At 42.9% G+C, this 26,499-nt stretch overlaps 1 protein-coding gene across 4 annotated transcripts in view; it reads right to left on the minus strand.

Moving 5' to 3' along the window:
* Nucleotides 1–26,499, minus strand: part of numb (NUMB endocytic adaptor protein) — a 533,145-nt gene that overhangs the window by 180,091 nt on the left and 326,555 nt on the right. For all 4 annotated transcript variants that reach the window (XM_071662779.1, XM_071662777.1, XM_071662780.1 and 1 more), the window contains one exon: nt 18,035–18,224. In XM_071662779.1, coding sequence (XP_071518880.1) covers nt 18,035–18,224 — 190 coding nt within the window. The remainder of the gene's footprint in view (nt 1–18,034; nt 18,225–26,499) is intronic.

Below are 26,499 nucleotides of genomic sequence, written 5' to 3' on the forward strand. Positions count from 1 at the left end.
CATTCACTGCTTCCCTAAATACATCCCATTCCTCCCCCACTCCCCTTATGTCCTTTGTTCTCACCTTTTTCCATTCTGTACTCAGTCTCTCCTGGTACTTCCTTACACAAGTCTCCTTCCCAAGCTCACTTACTCTCACCACTCTCTCCACCCCAACATTCTCTCTTCTTTTCTGAAAACCCCTACAAATCTTCACCTTAGCCTCCACAAGATAATGATCAGACATCCCTCCCGTTGCACCTCTCAGCACATTAACATCCAAAAGTCTCTCTTTCGTGTGCCTATCAATTAACACGTAATCCAATAACGCTCTCTGGCCATATGTCCTACTTACATAGGTATACTTATGTATTTCTCTCTTTTTAAACCAGGTATTCCCAATCACCAGTCCTTTTTCAGCACATAAATCTACAAGCTCTTCACCATTTCCATTTACAACTCTGAACACCCCATGTATACCAATTATTCCCTCAACTGCCACATTACTCACCTTTGCATTCAAATCACTCATCACTCTAACCCGGTTCTCTAAGCATCAAACTAACTAACACACTCACTCAGCTGCTCCCAAAACACTTGCTTCTCATGATCTTTCTTCTCATGCCCAGGTGCATATGCACCAATAATCACCCATATCTCTCCATCAACTTTCAGTTTTACCCATATTAATCGAGAATTTACTTTCTTACACTCTATCACATACTCCCACAACTCCTGATTCAGGAGTAGTGCTACTCCTTCCCTTGCTCTTGTCCTCTCACTAACCCCTGACTTTACTCCCCTTTACTCTTGAGCATCGTTACAGTCAGGGCCAAAACATCCAGGTTCCTTTCCTCAAACTAACTAACCTATCTCTCCTTTTTTTCTCATCTTGGTTACATCCACACACATTTAGACACCCCAATCTGAGCCTTTGAGGAGGAAGAGCCACGTCCTCGCGTGACTCCTTCTTCTGTTTCCCTTTTAGAAAGTTAAAATACGAGGGGAGGGTTTCTGGCCCCCCGCTCCCGTCCCTTTAGTCGCCTTCTACGACACGCAGGGAATACGTGGGAAGTATTCTTAATCCCCTATCCCCAGGGAAAATATATATATATTTTTTTTCAAACCATTCGCCATTTCCCACATACGAGGTAGCGTTAAGAACAGAGGACTGGGCCATTGAGGAATACCGTCACCTGGCCCCCTCTGTTCCTTCTTTTGGAAAATTAAAAAAAAAACGAGAGGGGAGGATTTCCAGCCCCCGCTCCCTCCCCTTTTAGTCGCCTTCTACGACACGCAGGGAATACGTGGGAAGTATTCTTAATCCCCTATCCCCAGGGATATATATATATAATATATATATATATATAATATATATATATATTATATATTACTATACTATATATACACACACAGACATATACACATATACACATGTACATAATTCATGCTTACTGCCTTTATTCATTCTCATCGCCACCCCACACACATGAAATGACACCCCCCTCCCTTGTGTGCGCACAATGTAGTGCTAGGAAAAGACAACAAAGGCCACATTCATTCACACTCAGCCTCTAGCTATCTTGTGTAATGCACCGAAACCACAGCCTCCATTTCCACATCCACATTATTCTTATCATACTTTGTCGCTGTCTCCCACGTTAGTGAGGCAGCGCAAGGAAACAGACGAAAGAAATGGCCCAACCCCCCCCATACACATGTATATACATACGTCCACACACGCAAATATACATACCTACACAGCTTTCCATGGTTTACCCCAGACGCTTCACATGCCTTGATTCAATCCACTGACAGCACATCAACCCCGGTATACCACATCGCTCCAATTCACTCTATTCCTTGCCCTCCTTTCACCTCCTGCATGTTCAGGCCCCGATCACACAAAATCTTTTTCACTCCATCTTTCCACCTCCAATTTGGTCTCCCTCTTCTCCTTGTTCCCTCCACCTCCGACACATATATCCTCTTGGTCAATCTTTCCTCACTCATTCTCTCCATGTGACCAAACCATTTCAAAAAACCCTCTTCTGCTCTCTCAACCACGCTCTTTTTATTTCCACACATCTCTCTTACCCTTTCATTACTTACTCGATCAAACCACCTCACACCACATATTGTCCTCAAACATCTCATTTCCAGCACATCCATCCTCCTGCGCACAACTCTATCCATAGCCCACGCCTCGCAACCATACAACATCGTTGGAAGCACTATTCCTTCAAACATACCATTTTTGCTTTCCGAGATAATGTTCTCGACTTCCACACATTCTTCAAGGCCCCCAGAATTTTCGCCCCCTCCCCCACCCTATATATATATTATATATATATATATTTTTTTTTTTTTTTATACTTTGTCGCTGTCTCCCGCGTTTGCGAGGTAGCGCAAGGAAACAGACGAAAGAAATGGCCCAACCCCCCCCATACACATGTATATACATACGTCCACACACGCAAATATACATACCTATACAATTCATGTATACATACCACAGACATATACATAGTAGGTAGAAGTCTTATACCGTTTCCACAGAGCATCTCTATCAACTCTATCATATGCCTTCTCCAGATCCATAAATGCTACATACAAATCCATTTGCTTTTCTAAGTATTTCTCACATATATTCTTCAAAGCAAACAACTGATACACACATCCTCTACCACTTCTGAAACCACACTGCTCTTCCCCAATCTGATGCTCTGTACAATGCCTTCACCCTCTCAATCAATATCCTCCCATATAATTTACCAGGAATACTCAACAAACTTATACCTCTGAAATTTGAGCACTCACTCTTATCACCCTTGCCTTGTAAAATGGCACTATGCACGCATTCCGCCAATCCTCGGCACCTCACCATGAGTCATACATACATTAAATAACCTTACCAACCAGTCAACAATACAGTCATCCCCTTTTTTAATAAATTCCACTGCAATACCATCCAAACCTGATGCCTTGCCGGCTTTCATCTCCGCAAAGCTTTTACTACCTCTTCTCTGTTTACCAAATCATTTTCCCTAACCTCTCACTTTGCACACCACCTCAACCAAAACACCCTATATCTGCCACTCTATCATCAAACACATTCAACAAACCTTCAAAATACTCACTCCATCTCCTTCTCACATCATCACTACTTGTTTATCACCTCCCCATTTGAGCCCTTCACTGAAGTTCCCATTTCTTCCCTTGTCTTACACACTTTATTTACCTCCTTCCAGAACATCTTTTTATTCTCCCTAAAATTTATTGATACTCTCTTACCCCAACTCTCATTTGCCCTCTTTTTCACCTCTTGCACCTTTCTCTTGACCTCCTGTCTCTTTCTTTTATACATCTCCCACTCAATTGCATTTTTTCCCTGCAAAAATCGTCCAAATGCCTCTTCTCTTTCAATAATAATCTTACTTCTTCATCCCACCACTCACTACCCTTTCTAATCAAACCACCTCCCACTGTAAGAATATATGGTGTGGGAGGTAAGTTGTTAGAAGCAGTGAAAAGTTTTTATCGAGGATTAAGGCATGTTGTAACGTGTAGAAGAGAGAAAGTGATTGGTTCTCAGTGAATGTAGGTTTGCGGCAGGGGTGTGTGATGTCTCCATGGTTTGTTTTATTTGTTTATGGATGGGGTTGTTAGGGAGGTGAATGCAAGAGTTTTGGAAAGAGGGGCAAGTATGAAGTCTGTTGTGGATGAGAGAGCTTGGGAAGTGAGTCAGTTTTTGTTCGCTGATGATACAGCGCTGGTGGCTGATTGATGTGAGAAACTGCAGAAGTTGGGACTTGAGTTGGTAAAGTGTGTGAAAGAAGAAAGTTAAGAGTAAATGTGAATAAAGAGCAAGGTTATTAGGTACAGTAGGGTTGAGGGTCAAGTCAATTGGAGGTAATTTTTGAATGGCGAACCACTGGAGGAAGCAAAGTGTTTAGAAATCTCGAGTGGATCTGGCAGCGGATGGAACCATGGAAGCGGAAGTGGATCATAGGGTGGGGGAGGGGGCGAAAATCCTGGGAGCCTTGAAGAATGTGTGGAAGTTGGGGGGGGTGGGGAGAACATATCTCTGAAGGGCAAAAATGGAGTATGGATTTGAAGGAATAGTTCTTCCAACAATGTAGTATGTGTTGCGAGGCGTGGGCTATGGATAGAGTTGTGCGCAGGAGGGTGGATGTGCTGGAAATGAGATGTTTGAGGACAATGTGTGGTGTGAGGTGGTTTGATCGAGTAAGTAACGTAAGGGTAAGAGAGATGTGTGGAAGTAAAAAGAGCGTGGTTGAGAGAGCAGAAGAGGGTGTTTTGAAATGGTTTGGGCACATGGAGAGAATGAGTAAGGAAAGATTGACCAAGAGGATATATGTGTCGGAGGTGGAGGGAACGAGGAGAAGTGGGAGACCAAATTGGAGGTGGAAAGATGGAGTGAAAAAGATTTTGTGTGATCGGGGCCTGAACATGCAGGAGGGTGAAAGGAGGGCAAGGAATAGAGTGAAAATTGGCTCAATGTGTATACCGGGTTGATGTGCTGTCAGTGGATTGAATCAGGGCATGTGAAGCGTCTGGGGTAAACCATGAGAAGCTGTGTAGGTATGTATATTTGCGTGAGTGGACTGTATGTATATACATGTGTATGGGGGTGGGTTGGGCCATTTTTTTTCGTCTGTTTCCTTGCGCTACCTGCAAACGCAGGAGACAGTGACAAAGCAAAAAAAAAAAAAAAATATATATATATTTTTTTTTTTTTTTTTTATACTTTGTCGCTGTCTCCCGCGTTTGCGAGGTAGCGCAAGGAAACAGACGAAAGAAATGGCCCAACCCCCCCCATACACATGTATATACATACGTCCACACACGCAAATATACATACCTACACAGCTTTCCATGATTTACCCCAGACGTTTCACATGCCTTGATTCAATCCACTGACAGCACATCAACCCCGGTATACCACATCGCTCCAATTCACTCTATTCCTTGCCCTCCTTTCACCCTCCTGCATGTTCAGGCCCCGATCACACAAAATCTTTTTCACTCCATCTTTCCACCTCCAATTTGGTCTCCCTCTTCTCCTTGCTCCCTCCACCTCCGACACATATATCCTCTTGTCAATCTTTCCTCACTCATTCTCTCCATGTGCCCAAACCACTTCAAAACACCCTCTTCTGCTCTCTCAACCACGCTCTTTTTATTTCCACACATCTCTCTTACCCTTACGTTACTCACTCGATCAAACCACCTCACACCACACATTGTCCTCAAACATCTCATTTCCAGCACATCCATCCTCCTGCGCACAACTCTATCCATAGCCCACGCCTCGCAACCATACAACATCGTTGGAAGCACTATTCCTTCAAACATACCATTTTTGCTTTCCGAGATAATGTTCTCGACTTCCACACATTCTTCAAGGCCCCCAGAATTTTCGCCCCCTCCCCCACCCTAAGACCACTTTCCGCTTCCATATATATATATATATATATATATATATTTTTTTTTTTTTTATACTTTGTCGCTGTCTCCCGCGTTTGCGAGGTAGCGCAAGGAAACAGACGAAAGAAATGGCCCAACCCCCCCCATACACATGTATATACATACGTCCACACACGCAAATATACATACCTACACAGCTTTCCATGGTTTACCCCAGACGCTTCACATGCCTTGATTCAATCCACTGACAGCACGTCAACCCCGGTATACCACATCGCTCCAATTCACTCTATTCCTTGCCCTCCTTTCACCCTCCTGCATGTTCAGGCCCCGATCACACAAAATCTTTTTCACTCCATCTTTCCACCTCCAATTTGGTCTCCCTCTTCTCCTTGTTCCCTCCACCTCCGACACATATATCCTCTTGTCAATCTTTCCTCACTCATTCTCTCCATGTGCCCAAACCACTTTAAAACACCCTCTTCTGCTCTCCTCAACTCTCAACCCACGCTCTTTTTATTTCCACACATCTCTCTTACCCTTACGTTACTCACTCGATCAAACCACCTCACACCACACATTGTCCTCAAACATCTCATTTCCAGCACATCCATCCTCCTGCGCACAACTCTATCCATAGCCCTCTTTTTTGCCTCTTGCACCTTTCTCTTGACCTCCTGTCTCTTTCTTTTATACATCTCCCACTCATTTGCATTATTTCCCTGCAAAAATCGTCCAAATGACTCTCTCTTCTCTTTCACTAATAATCTTACTTCTTCATCCCACCACTCACTACCCTTTCTAATCTGCCCACCTCCCACGCTTCTCATGCCACAAGCATCCCATGTACAAGCCATCATGCTTCCCTAAATACATCCCATTCCCCCCCCACTCCCCTTATGTCCTTTGTTTTCACCTTTTTCCATTCTGTACTCAGTCTCTCCTGGTACTTCCTCACACAAGTCTCCTTCCCAAGCTCACTTACTCTCACCACTCTCTCCACCCCAACATTCTCTCTTCTTTTCTGAAAACCCCTACAAATCTTCACCTTCACCTCCACAAGATAATGACCAGACATCCCCCCAGTTGCACCTCTCAGCACATTAACATCCAAAAGTCTCTCTTTCGTGTGCCTATCAATTAACACGTTTAAACCAATAACGCTCTCTGGCCATCTCTCCTACTTACATACGTATACTTATGTATTTCTCTCTTTTTAAACCAGGTATTCCCAATCACCAGTCCTTTTTCAGCACATAAATCTACAAGCTCTTCACATTTCCATTTACAACACTGAACACCCCATGTATACCAATTATTCCCTCAACTGCCACATTACTCACCTTTGCATTCAAATCACTCATCACTATAACCCGGTCTCATGCATCAAAACTACTAACACACTCACTCAGCTGCTCCCAAAACACTTGCTTCTCATGATCTTTCTTCTCATGTCCAGGTGCATATGCACCAATAATCATCCATCTCTCTCCATTCACTTTCAGTTTTACCCATATCAATCTAGAGTTTACTTTCTTACACTCTATCACATACTCCCACAACTCCTGATTCAGGAGTAGTGCTACTCCTTCCCTTGCTCTTGTCCTCTCACTAACCCCTGACTTTACTCCCCTTTACTCTTGAGCTTCGTTTCAGTCAGGGCCAAAACATCCAGGTTCCTTTCCTCAAACATACTAAACCTATCTCTCCTTTTTTCTCATCTTGGTTACATCCACACACATTTAGACACCCCAATCTGAGCCTTTGAGGAGGATGAGCACTCCTCGCGTGACTCCTTCTTCTGTTTCCCCTTTTAGAAAGTTAAAATACAAGGAGGGGAGGGTTTCTGGCCCCCCGCTCCCGTCCCCTTTAGTCGCCTTCTACGACACGTGAGGAATGCGTGGGAAGTATTCTTTCTCCCCTATCCCCAGGGATATATATTTTTTTTCAAACCATTCGCCATTTCCCACATTAGCGAGGTAGCGTTAAGAACAGAGGACTGGGCCATTGAGGGAATATCCTCACCTGGCCCCCTTCTCTGTTCCTTCTTTTGGAAAATTAAAAAAAATTGAGAGGGGAGGATTTCCAGCCCCCCGCTCCCTCCCCTTTTAGTCGCCTTCTACGACACGCAGGGAATACGTGGGAAGTATTCTTAATCCCCTATCCCCAGGGATATATATATATATATATATATATATTATATATATATATATATATATATATATACATGAAACTAATTCATACTTGCAGCCTTAACTCATTCCCATCGCCACACCGCCACATATGAAATAGTATCTCCCCCTCCCCCTGCGAGGTGGCGCTAGGAAAGGACAACAAAGGACACATTCGTTCATACACAGTCTCTAGCTGTCATGTGTAATGCACCGAAACCAAAGCTCCCTTTCCACATCCAGGCCCCACAAAACTTTCCATGGTTTACCCCAGGTGCTTCACATGCCCTGGTTCAATCCATTGACAGCACGTCGACCCCGGTATACCACATTGTTCTAATCCACTCTATTCCTTGCACACCTTTCACCTTTCAGGCCCCAATCGCTCAAAATCTTTTTCACTCTATCCTTCCACCTCCACTGTCTCCCACTTCTCATCGTTCCCTCCACCTCTGACATATATAGCCTCTTTGTCAATCTTTCCTCACTCATTCTCTCCATGTGACCAAACCATTTCAACAGACCCTCTTCTGCTCTCTCAACCACACTCTTTTTAGTACCACTCATCTCTCTTACCCTTTCATTACTTACTCGATCAAACCACCTCACACCACATATTGTCCTCAAACATCTCATCTCTAACACATCCACCCTCCTCTGAACAACCCTATCTACAGCCCACGCCTGGCAACCATATAACATTGTTGGAACCACTATTCCTACAAACGTACCCATTTTTGCTTTCCGAGATAATGTTCTCACCTTCCTCACATTCTTCAACACTCCCAGAACCTTCGAACCCTCACCCACCCTGTGAATCACTTCCACTTCCATGGTTCCATCCGCAGCCAAATCCACTCCCGGATATCTAAAACACTTCACTTCCTCCAGTTTTTCTCCATTTAAACTTACCTCCCAATTGACTTGTCCCTCAACCCTACTGGACCTAATAACCTTGCTCTTATTCACATTCACTCTCAGCTTTCTTCTTTCACACGCTTTGCCAAACTCAGTCACCAGCTTCTGCAGTTTCTCACCTGAATCAGCCACAAGCGCTATATCATCAGCGAACAACAACTAACTCACTTTCCAAGCCCTCTCATCGACAACAGACTGCATACTTGCCCCCCCCCCCCTCTCTCCAAAACTCTTGCATTCACCTCTCTATATTTATTCTTTATACTTTACTGCTGTCTCCCGCGTTACTGAGGTAGTACAAGGAAAAACACGAAAGAATGGCCCAACCCATCCACATACACATGTATATATATATAAACGCCCACACACGCACATATACATACCTATACATTTCAATGTATACATACACAGACATATACATATATGTATATTCTTAATACCTTCCACAGAGCATCTCTATCAACTCTATCATATGCCTTCTCCAGATCCATAAATGCTACATACAAATCCATTTGCTTTTCTAAGTATTTCTCACATATATTCTTCAAAGCAAACAACTGATACACACATCCTCTACCACTTCTGAAACCACACTGCTCTTCCCCAATCTGATGCTCTGTACATGCCTTCACCCTCTCAATCAATATCCTCCCATATAATTTACCAGGAATACTCAACAAACTTATACCTCTGAAATTTGAGCACTCACTCTTATCCCCTTTGCCTTTGTAAAATGGCACTATGCACGCATTCCGCCAATCCTCAGGCACCTCACCATGAGTCATACATACATTAAATAACCTTACCAACCAGTCAATAATACAGTCACCCCCTTTTTTACTAAATTCCACTGCAATACCATCCAAACCTGATGCCTTGCCGGCTTTCATCTTCCGCAAAGCTTTTACTACCTCTTCTCTGTTTACCAAATCATTTTCCCTAACCCTCTCACTTTGCACACCACCTCAACCAAAACACCCTATATCTGCCACTCTATCATCAAACACATTCAACAAACCTTCAAAATACTCACTCCATCTCCTTCTCACATCATCACTACTTGTTATCACCTCCCCATTTGAGCCCTTCACTGAAGTTCCCATTTGCTCCCTTGTCTTACGCACTTTATTTACCTCCTTCCAGAACATCTTTTTATTCTCCCTAAAATTTAATGATACTCTCTTACCCCAACTCTCATTTGCCCTCTTTTTCACCTCTTGCACCTTTCTCTTGACCTCCTGTCTCTTTCTTTTATACATCTCCCACTCAATTGCATTTTTTCCCTGCAAAAATCGTCCAAATGCCTCTTCTCTTTCAATAATAATCTTACTTCTTCATCCCACCACTCACTACCCTTTCTAATCAAACCACCTCCCACTGTTAAGAATATATGGTGTGGGAGGTAAGTTGTTAGAAGCAGTGAAAAGTTTTTATCGAGGATGTAAGGCATGTGTACGTGTAGGAAGAGAGGAAAGTGATTGGTTCTCAGTGAATGTAGGTTTGCGGCAGGGGTGTGTGATGTCTCCATGGTTGTTTAATTTGTTTATGGATGGGGTTGTTAGGGAGGTGAATGCAAGAGTTTTGGAAAGAGGGGCAAGTATGAAGTCTGTTGTGGATGAGAGAGCTTGGGAAGTGAGTCAGTTTTTGTTCGCTGATGATACAGCGCTGGTGGCTGATTGATGTGAGAAACTGCAGAAGTTGGTGACTGAGTTTGGTAAAGTGTGTGAAAGAAGAAAGTTAAGAGTAAATGTGAATAAGAGCAAGGTTATTAGGTACAGTAGGGTTGAGGGTCAAGTCAATTGGGAGGTAAGTTTGAATGGAGAAAAACTGGAGGAAGTAAAGTGTTTTAGATATCTCGGAGTGGATCTGGCAGCGGATGGAACCATGGAAGCGGAAGTGGATCATAGGGTGGGGGAGGGGGCGAAAATCCTGGGAGCCTTGAAGAATGTGTGGAAGTTGAGAACATTATCTCGGAAAGCAAAAATGGGTATGTTTGAAGGAATAGTTCTTCCAACAATGTTGTATGGTTGCGAGGCGTGGGCTATGGATAGAGTTGTGCACAGGAGGGTGGATGTGCTGGAAATGAGATGTTTGAGGACAATGTGTGGTGTGAGGTGGTTTGATCGAGTAAGTAACGTAAGGGTAAGAGAGATGTGTGGAAGTAAAAAGAGCGTGGTTGAGAGAGCAGAAGAGGGTGTTTTGAAATGGTTTGGGCACATGGAGAGAATGAGTAAGGAAAGATTGACCAAGAGGATATATGTGTCGGAGGTGGAGGGAACGAGGAGAAGTGGGAGACCAAATTGGAGGTGGAAAGATGGAGTGAAAAAGATTTTGTGTGATCGGGGCCTGAACATGCAGGAGGGTGAAAGGAGGGCAAGGAATAGAGTGAATTGGATCAATGTGGTATACCGGGGTTGATGTGCTGTCAGTGGATTGAATCAGGGCATGTGAAGCGTCTGGGGTAAACCATGGAAAGCTGTGTAGGTATGTATATTTGCGTGAGTGGACGTGTATGTATATACATGTGTATGGGGGTGGGTTGGGCCATTTCTTTCGTCTGTTTCCTTGCGCTACCTCGCAAACGCAGGAGACAGTGACAAAGCAAAAAAAAAAAAAAAATATATATATATTTTTTTTTTTTTTTTTTTATACTTTGTCGCTGTCTCCCGCGTTTGCGAGGTAGCGCAAGGAAACAGACGAAAGAAATGGCCCAACCCCCCCCATACACATGTATATACATACGTCCACACACGCAAATATACATACCTACACAGCTTTCCATGATTTACCCCAGACGTTTCACATGCCTTGATTCAATCCACTGACAGCACATCAACCCCGGTATACCACATCGCTCCAATTCACTCTATTCCTTGCCCTCCTTTCACCCTCCTGCATGTTCAGGCCCCGATCACACAAAATCTTTTTCACTCCATCTTTCCACCTCCAATTTGGTCTCCCTCTTCTCCTTGCTCCCTCCACCTCCGACACATATATCCTCTTGGTCAATCTTTCCTCACTCATTCTCTCCATGTGCCCAAACCACTTCAAAACACCCTCTTCTGCTCTCTCAACCACGCTCTTTTTATTTCCACACATCTCTCTTACCCTTACGTTACTTACTCGATCAAACCACCTCACACCACACATTGTCCTCAAACATCTCATTTCCAGCACATCCATCCTCCTGCGCACAACTCTATCCATAGCCCACGCCTCGCAACCATACAACATCGTTGGAAGCACTATTCCTTCAAACATACCCATTTTTGCTTTCCGAGATAATGTTCTCGACTTCCACACATTCTTCAAGGCCCCCAGAATTTTCGCCCCCTCCCCCACCCTATGATCCACTTCCGCTTCCATATATATATATTATATATTATATTTTCATTATACTTTGTCGCTGTCTCCCGCGTTTGCGAGGTAGCGCAAGGAAACAGACGAAAGAAATGGCCCAACCCCCCCCATACACATGTATATACATACGTCCACACACGCAAATATACATACCTACACAGCTTTCCATGGTTTACCCCAGACGCTTCACATGCCCTGCTTCAATCCACTGACAGCACGTCAACCCCGGTATACCACATCGCTCCAATTCACTCTATTCCTTGCCCTCCTTTCACCCTCCTGCATGTTCAGGCCCCGATCACACAAAATCTTTTTCACTCCATCTTTCCACCTCCAATTTGGTCTCCCTCTTCTCCTTGTTCCCTCCACCTCCGACACATATATCCTCTTGGTCAATCTTTCCTCACTCATCCTCTCCATGTGCCCAAACCACTTTAAAACACCCTCTTCTGCTCTCTCAACCACGCTCTTTTTATTTCCACACATCTCTCTTACCCTTACGTTACTCACTCGATCAAACCACCTCATCACACACTGTCTTCAAACATCTCATTTCCAGCACATCCATCCTCCTGCGCACAACTCTATCCATAGCCCACGCCTCGCAACCATACAACATTGTTGGAACCACCATTCCTTCAAACATACCCATTTTTGCTTTCCGAGATAATGTTCTCGACTTCCACACATTCTTCAAGGCTCCCAGGATTTTCGCCCCCTCCCCCACCCTATATATATATATATATATATATATATATATATATATATATATATATATATATATATATCTCTTTCTTTCAAACTATTCGCCATTTCCCGCGTTAGCGAGGTAGCGTTAGGAACAGAGGACTGGGCCTTTTTTGGAATATCCTCACCTGGCCCCCTCTGTTCCTTCTTTTGGAAAATTAAAAAAAAAACGAGAGGGGAGGATTTCCAGCCCCCCCGCTCCCTCCCCTTTTAGTCGCCTTCTACGACACGCAGGGAATACGTGGGAAGTATTCTTAATCCCCTATCCCCAGGGAAAATATATATATATATATATATATATATATATATATATATATATATATATATATATATATATATATATATACATATGCCCTCTTTTTCACCTCTTGCACCTTTCTCTTGACCTCCTGTCTCTTTCTTATATACATCTCCCACTCAATTGCATTTTTTCCCTGCAAAGAAATCGTCCAAATGCCTCTCTCTTCTCTTTCACTAATAATCTTACTTCTTCATCCTACCACTCACTACCCTTTCTAATCAACCCACCTCCCACTCTTCTCATGCCACAAGCATCTTCTGCGCAATCCATCATTGATTCCCTAAATACATCCCATTCCTCCCCCACTCCCCTTACTTCCATTGTTCTCACCTTTTTCCATTCTGTACTGTCTCTCCTGGTACTTCCTCACACAAGTCTCCTTCCCAAGCTCACTTACTCTCACCACCCTCTTCACCCCAACATTCACTCTTCTTTTCTGAAAACCCATACAAATCTTCACCATAGCCTCCACAAGATAATGATCAGACATCCCTCCCGTTGCACCTCTCAGCACATTAACATCCAAAAGTCTCTCTTTCGCGTGCCTGTCAATTAACACGTAATCCAATAACGCTCTCTGGCCATCTCTCCTACTTACATAAGTATACTTATGTATATCTCGCTTTTTAAACCAGGTATTCCCAATCACCAGTCCTTTTTCAGCACATAAATCTACAAGCTCTTCACCATTTCCATTTACAACTCTGAACACCCCATGTATACCAATTATTCCCTCAACTGCCACATTACTCACCTTTGCATTCAAATCACCCATCACTATAACCCGGTCTCGTGCATCAAAACCACTAACACACTCATTCAGCTGCTCCCAAAACACTTGCCTCTCATGATCTTTCTTCTCATGCCCAGGTGCATATGCACCAATAATCACCCATATCTCTCCATCAACTTTCAGTTTTACCCATATTAATCGAGAATTTACTTTCTTACATTCTATCACATACTCCCACAACTCCTGTTTCAGGAGTACTGCTACTCCTTCCCTTGCTCTTGTCCTCTCACTAACCCCTGACTTGGTTTGGGCACATGGAGAGAATGAGTGAGGAAAGATTGACCAAGAGGATATATGTGTCGGAGGTGGAGGGAACGAGAAGTGGGAGACCAAATTGGAGGTGGAAAGATGGAGTGAAAAAGATTTTGTGTGATCGGGGCCTGAACATGCAGGAGGGTGAAAGGAGGGCAAGGAATAGAGTGAATTGGATTGATGTGGTATACTGGGGTTGACGTGCTGTCGGTGGATTGAATCAGGGCATGTGAAGCGTCTGGGGTAAACCATGAGAAGCTGTGTAGGTATGTATATTTGCGTGTGTGGACGTATGTATATACATGTGTATGGGGGTGGGTTGGGCCATTTTTTTTCGTCTGTTTCCTTGCGCTACCTCGCAAACGCGGGAGACAGCGACAAAGGAAAACAAATATATATATATATATATATATATATATATATATATATACACATGCTGCCTTCATCCATTCCTGCCGCCACCCCGCCACACATGAAATGACACCCCCCCTCCCCTTGTGTGCGCACAATGTAGTGCTAGGAAAAGACAACAAAGGCCACATTCATTCACACTCAGCCTCTAGCTATCTTGTGTAATGCACCGAAACCACAGCTCCATTTCCACATCCACATTATTCTTATCATACTTTGTCGCTGTCTCCCACGTTAGTGAGGCAGCGCAAGGAAACAGACGAAAGAATGGCCCAACCCACCCACATACACGTTTTTTTTTTTATACTATGTCGCTGTCTCCCGCGTTTGCGAGGTAGCGCACGGAAACAGACGAAAGAAATGGCCCAACCCACCCCCACACACATGCACATACACACGTCCACACACGCAAATATACATACCTACACAGCTTTCCATGGTTTACCCCAGACGCTTCACATGCCTTGATTCAATCCACTGACAGCACGTCAACCCCGGTATACCACATTGCTCCAATTCACTCTATTCCTTGCCCTCCTTTCACCCTCCTGCATGTTCAGGCCCCGATCACACAAAATCTTTTTCACTCCATCTTTCCACCTCCATACACATGTATGTATATATATATATATATATATATATATATATATATATATATATATATATATATATATATATATATATATATATATACACGCACATATACATACCTATACATTTCAACATATACACATATATACATACATAGATGTATACATATATACACATGTACATAATTCATGCTTACTGCCTTTATTCATTCTCATCGCCACCCCACCACACATGAAATGACAACCCCCTCCCCCACATGTGCACGAGGCAGCGCTAGGAAAAGACAACAAAGGCCACATTTGTTCACACTCAGTCTCTAGCTGTCATGTATAATGCACCGAAACCACAGCTCCCTTTCCACATCCAGGCCCATCAAAACATTCTATGGTTTACCCCAGACACTTCACATGCTCTGGTTCAATCCATTAACAGCACATCGACCCCAGTATACCACATCGTTCCAATTCACTCTATTCCTCATCTTTCACCTCATATTTCCACCTCCAATTTGGTCTCCCACTTCTCCTCGTTCCCTCCACCTCTGACACACATATCCTCTTTGTCAATCTTTCCTCACTCATTCTATCCATGTGACCAAACCATTTCAAAACACCCTCTTCTGCTCTCTCAACCACACTCAATTTATTGCCACACATCCTTCTTAACCTTTCATTACTTACTCAATCAAACCACCTCACATCACTTTTTTCCTCAAACATCTCATTTCCAACACATCCAGCCTCCTCCGCACAACTGTATCTATAGCCCATGCCTCGTAACCATATAACATTGTTGGAACCACTATTCCTTCAAACATACCCATTTTTGCTTTCGGAGATAAAGTTCTCGCCTTCCACACATTTTTCAATGCTCCCAGAACCTACGCCCCCTCCCCCACCCTGTGACTCACTTCCGCTTCAATGGTTCCATCCTCTGCCAAATCCACTCCCAGATACCTAAAACACTTCACTTCCTCCATTCTTTTCAATTCAGATTTACCTCCCAATTGACTTGTCCCTAAACCCTACTGTACCTAATAACCTTGAACCTACTATACCTAATAACCTTGCTCTTATTCACATTTACTCTCAGCTTTCTTTCACACACTTTACCAAAGTCAGTCACCAGCTTCTGCAGTTTCTCACCCAAATCAGCCACCAGCGCTGTATCATCAGCGAACAACAACTGACTCACTTCCTAACAGACTGCATACTTGTCCCTCTCTATTCTATACCACCACATTTTAGCAGTAAGGCAATCTTCACTTCATTCTTCTTCTCATCTTCCTCAGAACTCAGCAGACATATCTCAAAGTCCTGGTGGAGTCTTCTCAAATTTTCTGCTGTATTACCTTGAACACTCATCCTGAACATTCTAGGTGACCATGACAATGGCATAGGAAGACTGCCATCTCACAGCATCTCAATTCTTGCCACCAACCTTCTTCCCTCACATACAAGTAGCTCCTCTTTACAGCCAGAAGCATGTGAGACCGGCACACCTGACACCATGCAATATGTGCCATGTCAAGGTGACTTTAAGGTGAAGAAGGCACACGGATTGAGAGAAACAGCATTTCCATCAGTGGCGCCAAGCTATTCTTATTGTTCCAACAATACAGAAATGCACCTTAATCCCATGCATCATAACAAGGCTTTTCAAAAGAAATATGATATAATTGCCTACTACAAAAGCAACAAATAATACAAATATAATGTCATATAATGAATATATTATTTCCACATAAACTGAAATAATTATCATAACAGCATTGGTTGTGAACCTAAAGAAAAGTGAAGGCAATATAACCTAGAAGTTATATCGCCACCTGGTGGCAGTCACTGGGGAGCTTAGGGAATTTGAACAGTGTGAGCTCAGATATCAGTCCTCATGGTTCAGTCCAAGAAGGGTGTGTAGAAACTGAATTTTCCTTACCATATCCTGGATATGAAGCTAACCAAACTCTGATATTCCCTGAGGAGTACCTCACTTACTAGTGGAGTGAACAGCAGAAGGAAAAAGGTTCTTCAACTGACTCCATATCACCTCAACCTGATCCAGTTCCGTTTCAGATCCTTTCTGCTTTTCAACTAGCTTATGAAAGGGGTGTTTCATCCTTTTACTCATCAGGATTTCCATTCTTATCCTCCTCACCTCCTCAAAGTGGTGGCTCCAACAAAATAATCTCCATAACTAGTTAGCTCCAGTGCTGCTTTTTACACATGAGTGCCTCACCCTTAACAGGCCACTGTCAGATGGCAAATCGAGCACATTGTTTCCAGAGGCTCCTACCATATGTTCCTACAGACCACTTCTAGCTAATGTGTCTACATAATGTTCCAACCAGCTAATCCTATTAAATGCTATCACCTAATGTTCCTATCTACTACTTCTACCTGTTGCTTCAGCCTACTACTTCTATTTACTGCACATACCATCTTGCCCAAAGGTAGGGCTACTGCTTAGCACCAACCACAGGAAAATCTATAGTTATGTAGAATTAGTTGTGTGAGTCAAGTGTTGTCAAGTGTTACATAAAGAGAAGGTATGTTTGTGGACAAAATGCCAGCAGCACACATGTGGATAAAGCAGAAAGAAAAGATAGCTACCTGGGTCAGAGGAGTACACCTTAACAATCACTGAAGTGCTGGCTTACTATGGACTTCAGTGGTTGTCAAGTTGCACCCTTTGACTCATTTTCTTCCTTCAATAACAAGTTCTATACCATCTATGTACTGCTATCATATAGTCTAACAAACCCTGTTCCAACCCACTCCAAGACCTCACATCATGCACATTAACCATCAAAAACCTTCTAACTAATGCTAATCAATCATGTCATTGTCCACTATGTCTTCTCCTCTGTCTAAAACATGTGTACTTATGAACTTCTTTATGGTTAAAGTATGCAATTAAAACACTCAAGACTAATACACAATCCATGTATTCTTTTCTACTGTCAAATGCACCTGAGATTCCACAATATACATGCATACCATTGTAATTATATCATTTCAATCAAAACACAACACTTGTATTTTTAGTAAGAATTATACTTACCAATAGGTTTACACTCCTGTGGATCAGATAGCCTCTCTGTGACAGTCATTTGCCGGAAGGAGCCAGATCGGGTGAAAGTAGATGTAGCAGGATCAAATGACATAGTCACACCACACTCCTTATCTCTCTTCTGCTTTCGCTCTAGGCAGGCAGCAAAAGCACAGCCAACAGCGTGACTTAATCGCTCACCCTAATCAGAGAAATAATATATAACAAATTTGGAATTTTGGTGGGACAAAAAAAATTATGAAATATGAATAATAGAGCCAAAACAATATTATATGGTGTATGTTAAGTCAGGAAATATAAACATTTTACTACAATCATTCTCAAGTCATATATATATATATATATATATATATATATATATATATATATATATATATATATATATATATATATATATTTTATTTATTTTTTTTTTTTTGCTTTGTCGCTGTCTCCCTCGTTTGCGAGGTAGCGCAAGGAAACAGACGAAAGAAATGGCCCAACCCACCCCCATACACATGTATATACATACGTCCACACACGCAAATATACATACCTACACAGCTTTCCATGGTTTACCCCAGACGCTTCACATGCCTTGGTTCAATCCACTGACAGCACGTCAACCCCGGTATAACACATCGCTCCAATTCACTCTATTCCTTGCCCTCCTTTCACCCTCCTGCATGTTCAGGCCACGATCACACAAAATCTTTTTCACTCCATCTTTCCACCTCCAATTTGGTCTCCCTCTTCTCCTCGTTCCCTCCACCTCCGACACATATATCCTCTTGGTCAATCTTTCCTCACTCATCCTCTCCATGTGACCAAACCATTTCAAAACACCCTCTTCTGCTCTCTCAACCACGCTCTTTTTATTTCCACACATCTCTCTTACCCTTACGTTACTTACTCGATCAAACCACCTCACACCACACATTGTCCTCAAACATCTCATTTCCAGCACATCCATCCTCCTGCGCACAACTCTATCCATAGTCCACACCTCGCAACCATACAACATTGTTGGAACCACTATTCCTTCAAACATACCCATTTTTGCTTTCCGAGATAATGTTCTCGACTTCCACACATTCTTCAAGGCTCCCAGAATTTTCGCCCCCTCCCCCACCCTATGATCCACTTCCGCTTCCATGGTTCCATCCGCTGCCAGATCCACTCCCAGATATCTAAAACACTTCACTTCCTCCAGTTTTTCTCCATTCAAACTCACCTCCCAATTGACTTGACCCTCAACCCTACTGTACCTAATAACCTTGCTCTTATTCACATTTACTCTTAACTTTCTTCTTTCACACACTTTACCAAACTCAGTCACCAGCTTCTGCAGTTTCTCACATGAATCAGCCACCAGCGCTGTATCATCAGCAAACAACAACTGACTCACTTCCCAAGCTCTCTCATCCCCAACAGACTTCATACTTGCCCCTCTTTCCAAAACTCTTGCATTCACCTCCCTAACAACCCCATCCATAAACAAATTAAACAACCATGGAGAAATCACACACCCCTGCCGCAAACCTACATTCACTGAGAACCAATCACTTTCCTCTCTTCCTACACGTACACATGCCTTACATCCTCGATAAAAACTTTTCACTGCTTCTAACAACTTGCCTCCCACACCATATATTCTTAATACCTTCCACAGAGCATCTCTATCAACTCTATCATATGCCTTCTCCAGATCCATAAATGCTACATACAAATCCATTTGCTTTTCTAAGTATATATATATAAATATATATATATATATATATATATATATATATATATATATATATATATATATATATATATATATATGGTAAATTATATGGGAGGATATTGATTGAGAGGGTGAAAGCATGTGCAGAGCATCAGATTGGGGAAGAGCAGTGTGGTTTCAGAAGTGGTAGAGGATGTGTGGATCAGGTGTTTGCTTTGAAGAATGTATGTGAGAAATACTTAGAAAAGCAAATGGATTTGTATGTAGCATTTATGGATCTGGAGAAGGCATATGATAGAGTTCATAGAGATACTCTGTGGAAGGTATTAAGAATATATGGTGTGGGAGGCAAGTTGTTAGAAGCAGTGAAAAGTTTTTATCGAGGATGTAAGGCATGTGTACGTGTAGGAAGAGAGGAAAGCGATTGGTTCTCAGTGAATGTAGGTTTGCGGCAGGGGTGTGTGATGTCTCCATGGTTGTTTAATTTGTTTATGGATGGGGTTGTTAGGGAGGTGAATGCAAGAATTTTGGAAAGAGGGGCAAGTATGAAGTCTGTTGGGGATGAGAGAGCTTGGGAAGTCAGTTGTTGTTCGCTGATGATACAGCTCTGGTGGCTGATTCATGTGAGAAACTGCAGAAGCTGGTGACTGAGTTTGGTAAAGTGTGTGAAAGAAGAAAGTTAAGAGTAAATGTGAATAAGAGCAAGGTTATTAGGTACAGTAGGGTTGAGGGTCAAGTCAATTGGGAGGTGAGTTTGAATGGAGAAAAACTGGAGGAAGTGAAGTGTTTTAGATATCTGGGAGTGGATCTGGCAGCAGATGAAACCATGGAAGCGGAAGTGGATCATAGGGTGGGGGAGGGGGCGAAAATTCTGGGAGCCTTGTAGAATGTGTGGAAGTCGAGAACATTATCTCGGAAAGCAAAAATGGGTATGTTTGAAGGAATAGTGGTTCCAACAATGTTGTATGGTTGCGAGGCATGGGCTATGGATAGAGTTGTGCGCAGGAGGATGGATGTGCTGGAAATGAGATGTTTGAGGACAATGTGTGGTGTGAGGTGGTTTGATCGAGTAAGTAACGTAAGGGTAAGAGAGATGTGTGGAAATAAAAAGAGCGTGGTTGAGAGAGCAGAAGAGGGTGTTTTGAAATGGTTCGGGCACATGGAGAGAATGAGTGAAGAAAGATTGACCAAGAGAATATATGTGTCGGAGGTGGAGGGAACGAGGAGAAGAGGGAGACCAAATTGGAGGTGGAAAGATGGAGTGAAAAAGATTTTGTGTGATCGTGGCCTGAACATGCAGGAGGGTGAAAGGAGGGCAAGGAATAGAGTGAATTGGAGCGATGTGGTATACCGGGGTTGACGTGCTGTCAGTGGATTGAACCAAGGCATGTGAAGAGTCTGGGGTAAACCATGGAAAGCTGTGTAGGTATGTATATTTGCGTGTGTGGACGTATGTATATACATGTGTATGGGTTGGGCCATTTCTTTCGTCTATTTCCTTGCGCTACCTCGCAAACGCGGGAGACAGCGACAAATCAAAAAAAAAAAAAAAAATATATATATATATATATATATATATATATATATATATATATATATATATATATATATATATATATATATATATATATATAAATAAATTTCAGAGGTATAAGTTTGTTGAGTATTCCTGGTAAATTATATGGGAGGGTATTGATTAAGAGGGTGAAGGCATGTACAGAGCATCAGATTGGGGAAGAGCAGTGTGGTTTCAGAAGTGGTAGAGGATGTGTGGATCAGGTGTTTGCTTTGAAGAATGTATCTGAGAAATACTTAGAAAAGCAAATGGATTTGTATGTAGCATTTATGGATCTGGAGAATGCATATGATAGAGTTCATAGAGATGCTCTGTGGAAGGTATTAAGAATATATGGTGTGGGAGGCAAGTTGTTAGAAGCAGTGAAAAGTTTTTTATCGAGGATGTAAGGCATGTGTACGTGTAGGAAGAGAGGAAAGTGATTGGTTCTCAGTGAATGTAGGTTTGCGGCAGGGGTGTGTGATGTCTCCATGGTTGTTTAATTTGTTTATGGATGGGGTTGTTAGGGAGGTGAATGCAAGAGTTTTGGAAAGAGGGGCAAGTATGAAGTCTGTTGGGGATGAGAGAGCTTGGGAAGTGAGTCAGATGTTGTTCGCTGATGATACAGTGCTGGTGGCTGATTCATGTGAGAAACTGCAGAAGCTGGTGACTGAGTTTGGTAAAGTGTGTGAAAGAAGAAAGTTAAGAGTAAATGTGAATAAGAGCAAGGTTATTAGGTACGGTAGGGTTGAGGGTCAAGTCAATTGGGAGGTAAGTTTGAATGGAGAAAAACTGGAGGAAGTAAAGTGTTTTAGATATCTGGGAGTGGATCTGGCAGCGGATGGAACCATGGAAGCGGAAGTGGATCATAGGGTGGGAGAGGGGGCAAAAATCCTGGGAGCCTTGAAGAATGTGTGGAAGTCGAGAACATTATCTCGGAAAGCAAAAATGGGTATGTTTGAAGGAATAGTGGTTCCAACAATTTTGTATGGTTGCGAGGCGTGGGCTATGGATAGAGTTGTGCGCAGGAGGATGGATGTGCTGGAAATGAGATGTTTGAGGACAATGTGTGGTGTGAGGTGGTTTGATCGAGTAAGTAACGTAAGGGTAAGAGAGATGTGTGGAAATAAAAAGAGCGTGGTTGAGAGAGCAGAAGAGGGTGTTTTGAAATGGTTTGGGCACATGGAGAGAATGAGTGAGGAAAGATTGACCAAGAGGATATATGTGTCGGAGGTGGAGGGAACGAGGAGAAGTGGGAGACCAAATTGGAGGTGGAAAGATGGAGTGAAAAAGATTTTGTGTGATCAGGGCCTGAACATGCAGGAGGGTGAAAGGAGGGCAAGTGGATTGAATCAGGGCATGTGAAGCGTCTGGGGTAAACCATGGAAAGCTGTGTAGGTATGTATATTTGCATGTGTGGACATATGTATATACATGTGTATGGGGGTGGGTTGGGCCATTTTTTTTGTCTGTTTCCTTGCGCTACCTCGCAAACGCGGGAGACAGCGACAAAGCAAAAAAAAAAAAAAAAGTAAATAAATAAATTTTTTAGAAATTATTTGCTTTATCACTGTCTCCCGTGTTAGCAAGGTAGCGCAAGGAAACAGACGAAAGAATGGCCCAACCCACCCACATACACATGTATATACATACATGTCCACACACGCACAATATACATACCTATACATCTCAATGTACACATATATATTACACACACAGACATATACATATATACACATGTACATAATTCACACTGTCTGCCTTTATTTGCTCCCATCGCCACCTCGCCACACATGGAATAACAACCCCCTCCCCCCTCATGTGTGTGAGGTAGTGCTAGGAAAAACACCAAAGGCCCCATTCGTTCACACTCAGTCTCTAGCTGTCATGTAATAATGCACCGAAACCACAGCTCCCATTCCACATCCAGGCCCCACGTACTTTGCATGGTTTACCACAGACGCTTCACATGCCTTGGTTCAATCCATTGACAGCATGTCGACCCCAGTATATCACATCGTTCCAATTTACTCTATTCCTTACACGCCTTTCACCCTCCTGCATGTTCAGGCCCCGATCACTCAAAATTTTTTTCTCTCCATCTTTCCAGCTCCATATATAAATATATATATATAAATTTTAGGGAGAATAAAAAGATGTTTTGGAAGGAGGTAAATAAAGTGTGTAAGACAAGGGAGCAAATGGGAACTTCAGTGAAGGGCGCAAATGGGGAGGTGATAACAAGTAGTGGTGATGTGAGAAGATGGAGTGAGTATTTTGAAGGTTTGTTGAATGTGTTTGATGATAGAGTGGCAGATATAGGGTGTTTTGGTCGAGGTGGTGTGCAAAGTGAGAGGGTTAGGGAAAATGATTTGGTAAACAGAGAAGAGGTAGTAAAAGCTTTGCGGAAGATGAAAGCCGGCAAGGCAGCAGGTTTGGATGGTATTGCAGTGGAATTTAGTAAAAAAGGGGGTGACTGTATTATTGACTGGTTGGTAAGGTTATTTAATGTATATATGACTCATGGTGAGGTGCCTGAGGATTGGCGATATGCGTGCATAGTGCCATTGTACAAAGGCAAAGAGTGCTCAAATTTCAAAGGTATAAGTTTGTTGAGTATTCCTGGTAAATTATATGGGAGGGTATTGATTGAGAGGGTGAAGGCATGTACAGAGCATCAGATTGGGGAAGAGCAGTGTGGTTTCAGAAGTGGTAGAGGATGTGTGGATCAGGTGTTTGCTTTGAAGAATGTATCTGAGAAATACTTAGAAAAGCAAATGGATTTGTATGTAGCATTTATGGATCTGGAGAAGGCATATGATAGAGTTGATAGAGATGCTCTGTGGAAGGTATTAAGAATATATGGTGTGGGAGGCAAGTTGTTAGAAGCAGTGAAACGTTTTTTATCGAGGATGTAAGGCATGTGTACGTGTAGGAAGAGAGGAAAGTGATTGGTTCTCAGTGAATGTAGGTTTGCGGCAGGGGTGTGTGATGTCTCCATGGTTGTTTAATTTGTTTATGGATGGGGTTGTTAGGGAGGTGAATGCAAGAGTTTTGGAAAGAGGGGCAAGTATGAAGTCTGTTGTGGATTAGAGAGCTTGGGAAGTGAGTCAGTTGTTGTTCGCTGATGATACAGCGCTGGTGGCTGATTCATGTGAGAAACTGCAGAAGCTGGTGACTGAGTTTGGTAAAGTGTGTGAAAGAAGAAAGTTAAGAGTAAATGTGAATAAGAGCAAGGTTATTAGGTACAGTGGGGTTGAGGGTCAAGTCAATTGGGAGGTAAGTTTGAATGGAGAAAAACTGGAGGAAGTAAAGTGTTTTAGATATCTGGGAGTGGATCTGGCAGCGGATGGAACCATGGAGGCGGAAGTGAATCATAGGGTGGGGGAAGGGGCAAAAATCCTGGGAGCCTTGAAGAATGTGTGGAAGTCGAGAACATTATCTCGGAAAGCAAAAATGGGTATGTTTGAAGGAATAGTGGTTCCAACAATGTTGTATGGTTGCGAGGCTTGGGCTATGGATAGAGTTGTGCGCAGGAGGATGGATGTGCTGGAAATGAGATGTTTGAGGATAATGTGTGGTGTGAGGTGGTTTGATCGAGTAAGTAACGTAAGGGTAAGAGAGATGTGTGGAAATAAAAAGAGCGTGGTTGAGAGAGCAGAAGAGGGTGTTTTGAAATGGTTTGGTCACATGGAGAGAATGAGTGAGGAAAGATTGACCAAGAGGATATATGTGTCGGAGGTGGAGGGAATGAGGAGAAGTGGGAGACCAAATTGGAGGTGGAAAGATGGAGTGAAAAAGATTTTGTGTGATCGGGGCCTGAACATGCAGGAGGGTGAAAGGAGGGCAAGGAGTGAATTGGATCGATGTGGTATACCGGGGTTGACGTGCTGTCAGTGGATTGAATCAGGGCATGTGAAGTGCCTGGGGTAAACCATGGAAAGCTGTGCAGGTATGTATATTTGCGTGTGTGGACGTATGTATATACATGTGTATGGGGGTGGGTTGGGCCATTTCTTTCGTCTGTTTCCTTGCGCTATCTCGCAAACGCAGCAGACAGCAAAAAAAAAAAAAAAAAAAAATTTTTGCTTTGTCACTGTCTCCCGTGTCAGCAAGGTAGCGCAAGGAAACAGACGAAAGAATGGCCTAACCCACCCACATACACATGTATATACATAAACATCCACACACAAATATATATACCTATACATCTCAATGTATACATATATATACACACACATACATATGTACACATGTACATAATTCATACTGTCTGCCTTTATTCATTCCCATCGCCACTTCGCCACACATGGAATAACAACCTCCTCCCCCCTCATGTGTGCAAGGTAGCCCTAGGAAAAGACAACAAAGGCCACATTCGTTGACACTCAGTCTCTAGTTGTCTTGTAATAATGCACCGAAACCAAAGCTCCCTTTCCACATCCAGGCCCCACAGAACTTTCCATGGTTTACCCCAGACGCTTCACATGCCCTGGTTCAATCCATTGACAACACATCCACCCCGGTATACCACATCATTCCAGTTCACTCTATTCCTTGCCTGCATTTCACCCTCCTGCATGTTCAGGCCCCGATCACTCAAAATCTTTTTCACTCCATCTTTCCACCTCCAATTTGGTCTCCCACTGCTCCTCGTTCCCTCCACCTCTGACACATATATCCTCATGGTCAATCTTTCCTCACTCATTCACTCCATGTGACCAAACCATTTCAAAACACCCTCCTCTGCTCTCTCAACCACACTCTTTTTACTTCTACACATCTCTCTTACCCTTACATTACTTACTCGATCAAACCACCTCACACCACATATTGTCCTCAAACATCTCATTTCCAGCACATCCACCCTCCTGCGCACAACTCTATCTATAGCCCACGCCTCGCAACCATACAACATTGTTGGAACCACTATTCCTTCAAACATACCCATTTTTGCTTTCCAAGATAATGTTCTTGACTTCCACACATTCCTCAACACTCCCAGAATTTTCGCCAGCTCCCCCACCCTATGATTCACTTCTCCTTCCATGGTTCCATCTGCTGCCAGATCCACTCCCAGATATCTAAAACACTTCACTTCCTCCAGTTTTTCTCCATTCAAACTTACCTCCCAATTGACTTGACCCTCAACCCTACTGTACCTAATAACCTTGCTCTTATTCACATTTACTC

The sequence above is a fragment of the Panulirus ornatus genome, chromosome 6 (assembly GCF_036320965.1).
Source record: "Panulirus ornatus isolate Po-2019 chromosome 6, ASM3632096v1, whole genome shotgun sequence".
Taxonomy (NCBI): Eukaryota; Metazoa; Arthropoda; class Malacostraca; order Decapoda; family Palinuridae; genus Panulirus; species Panulirus ornatus.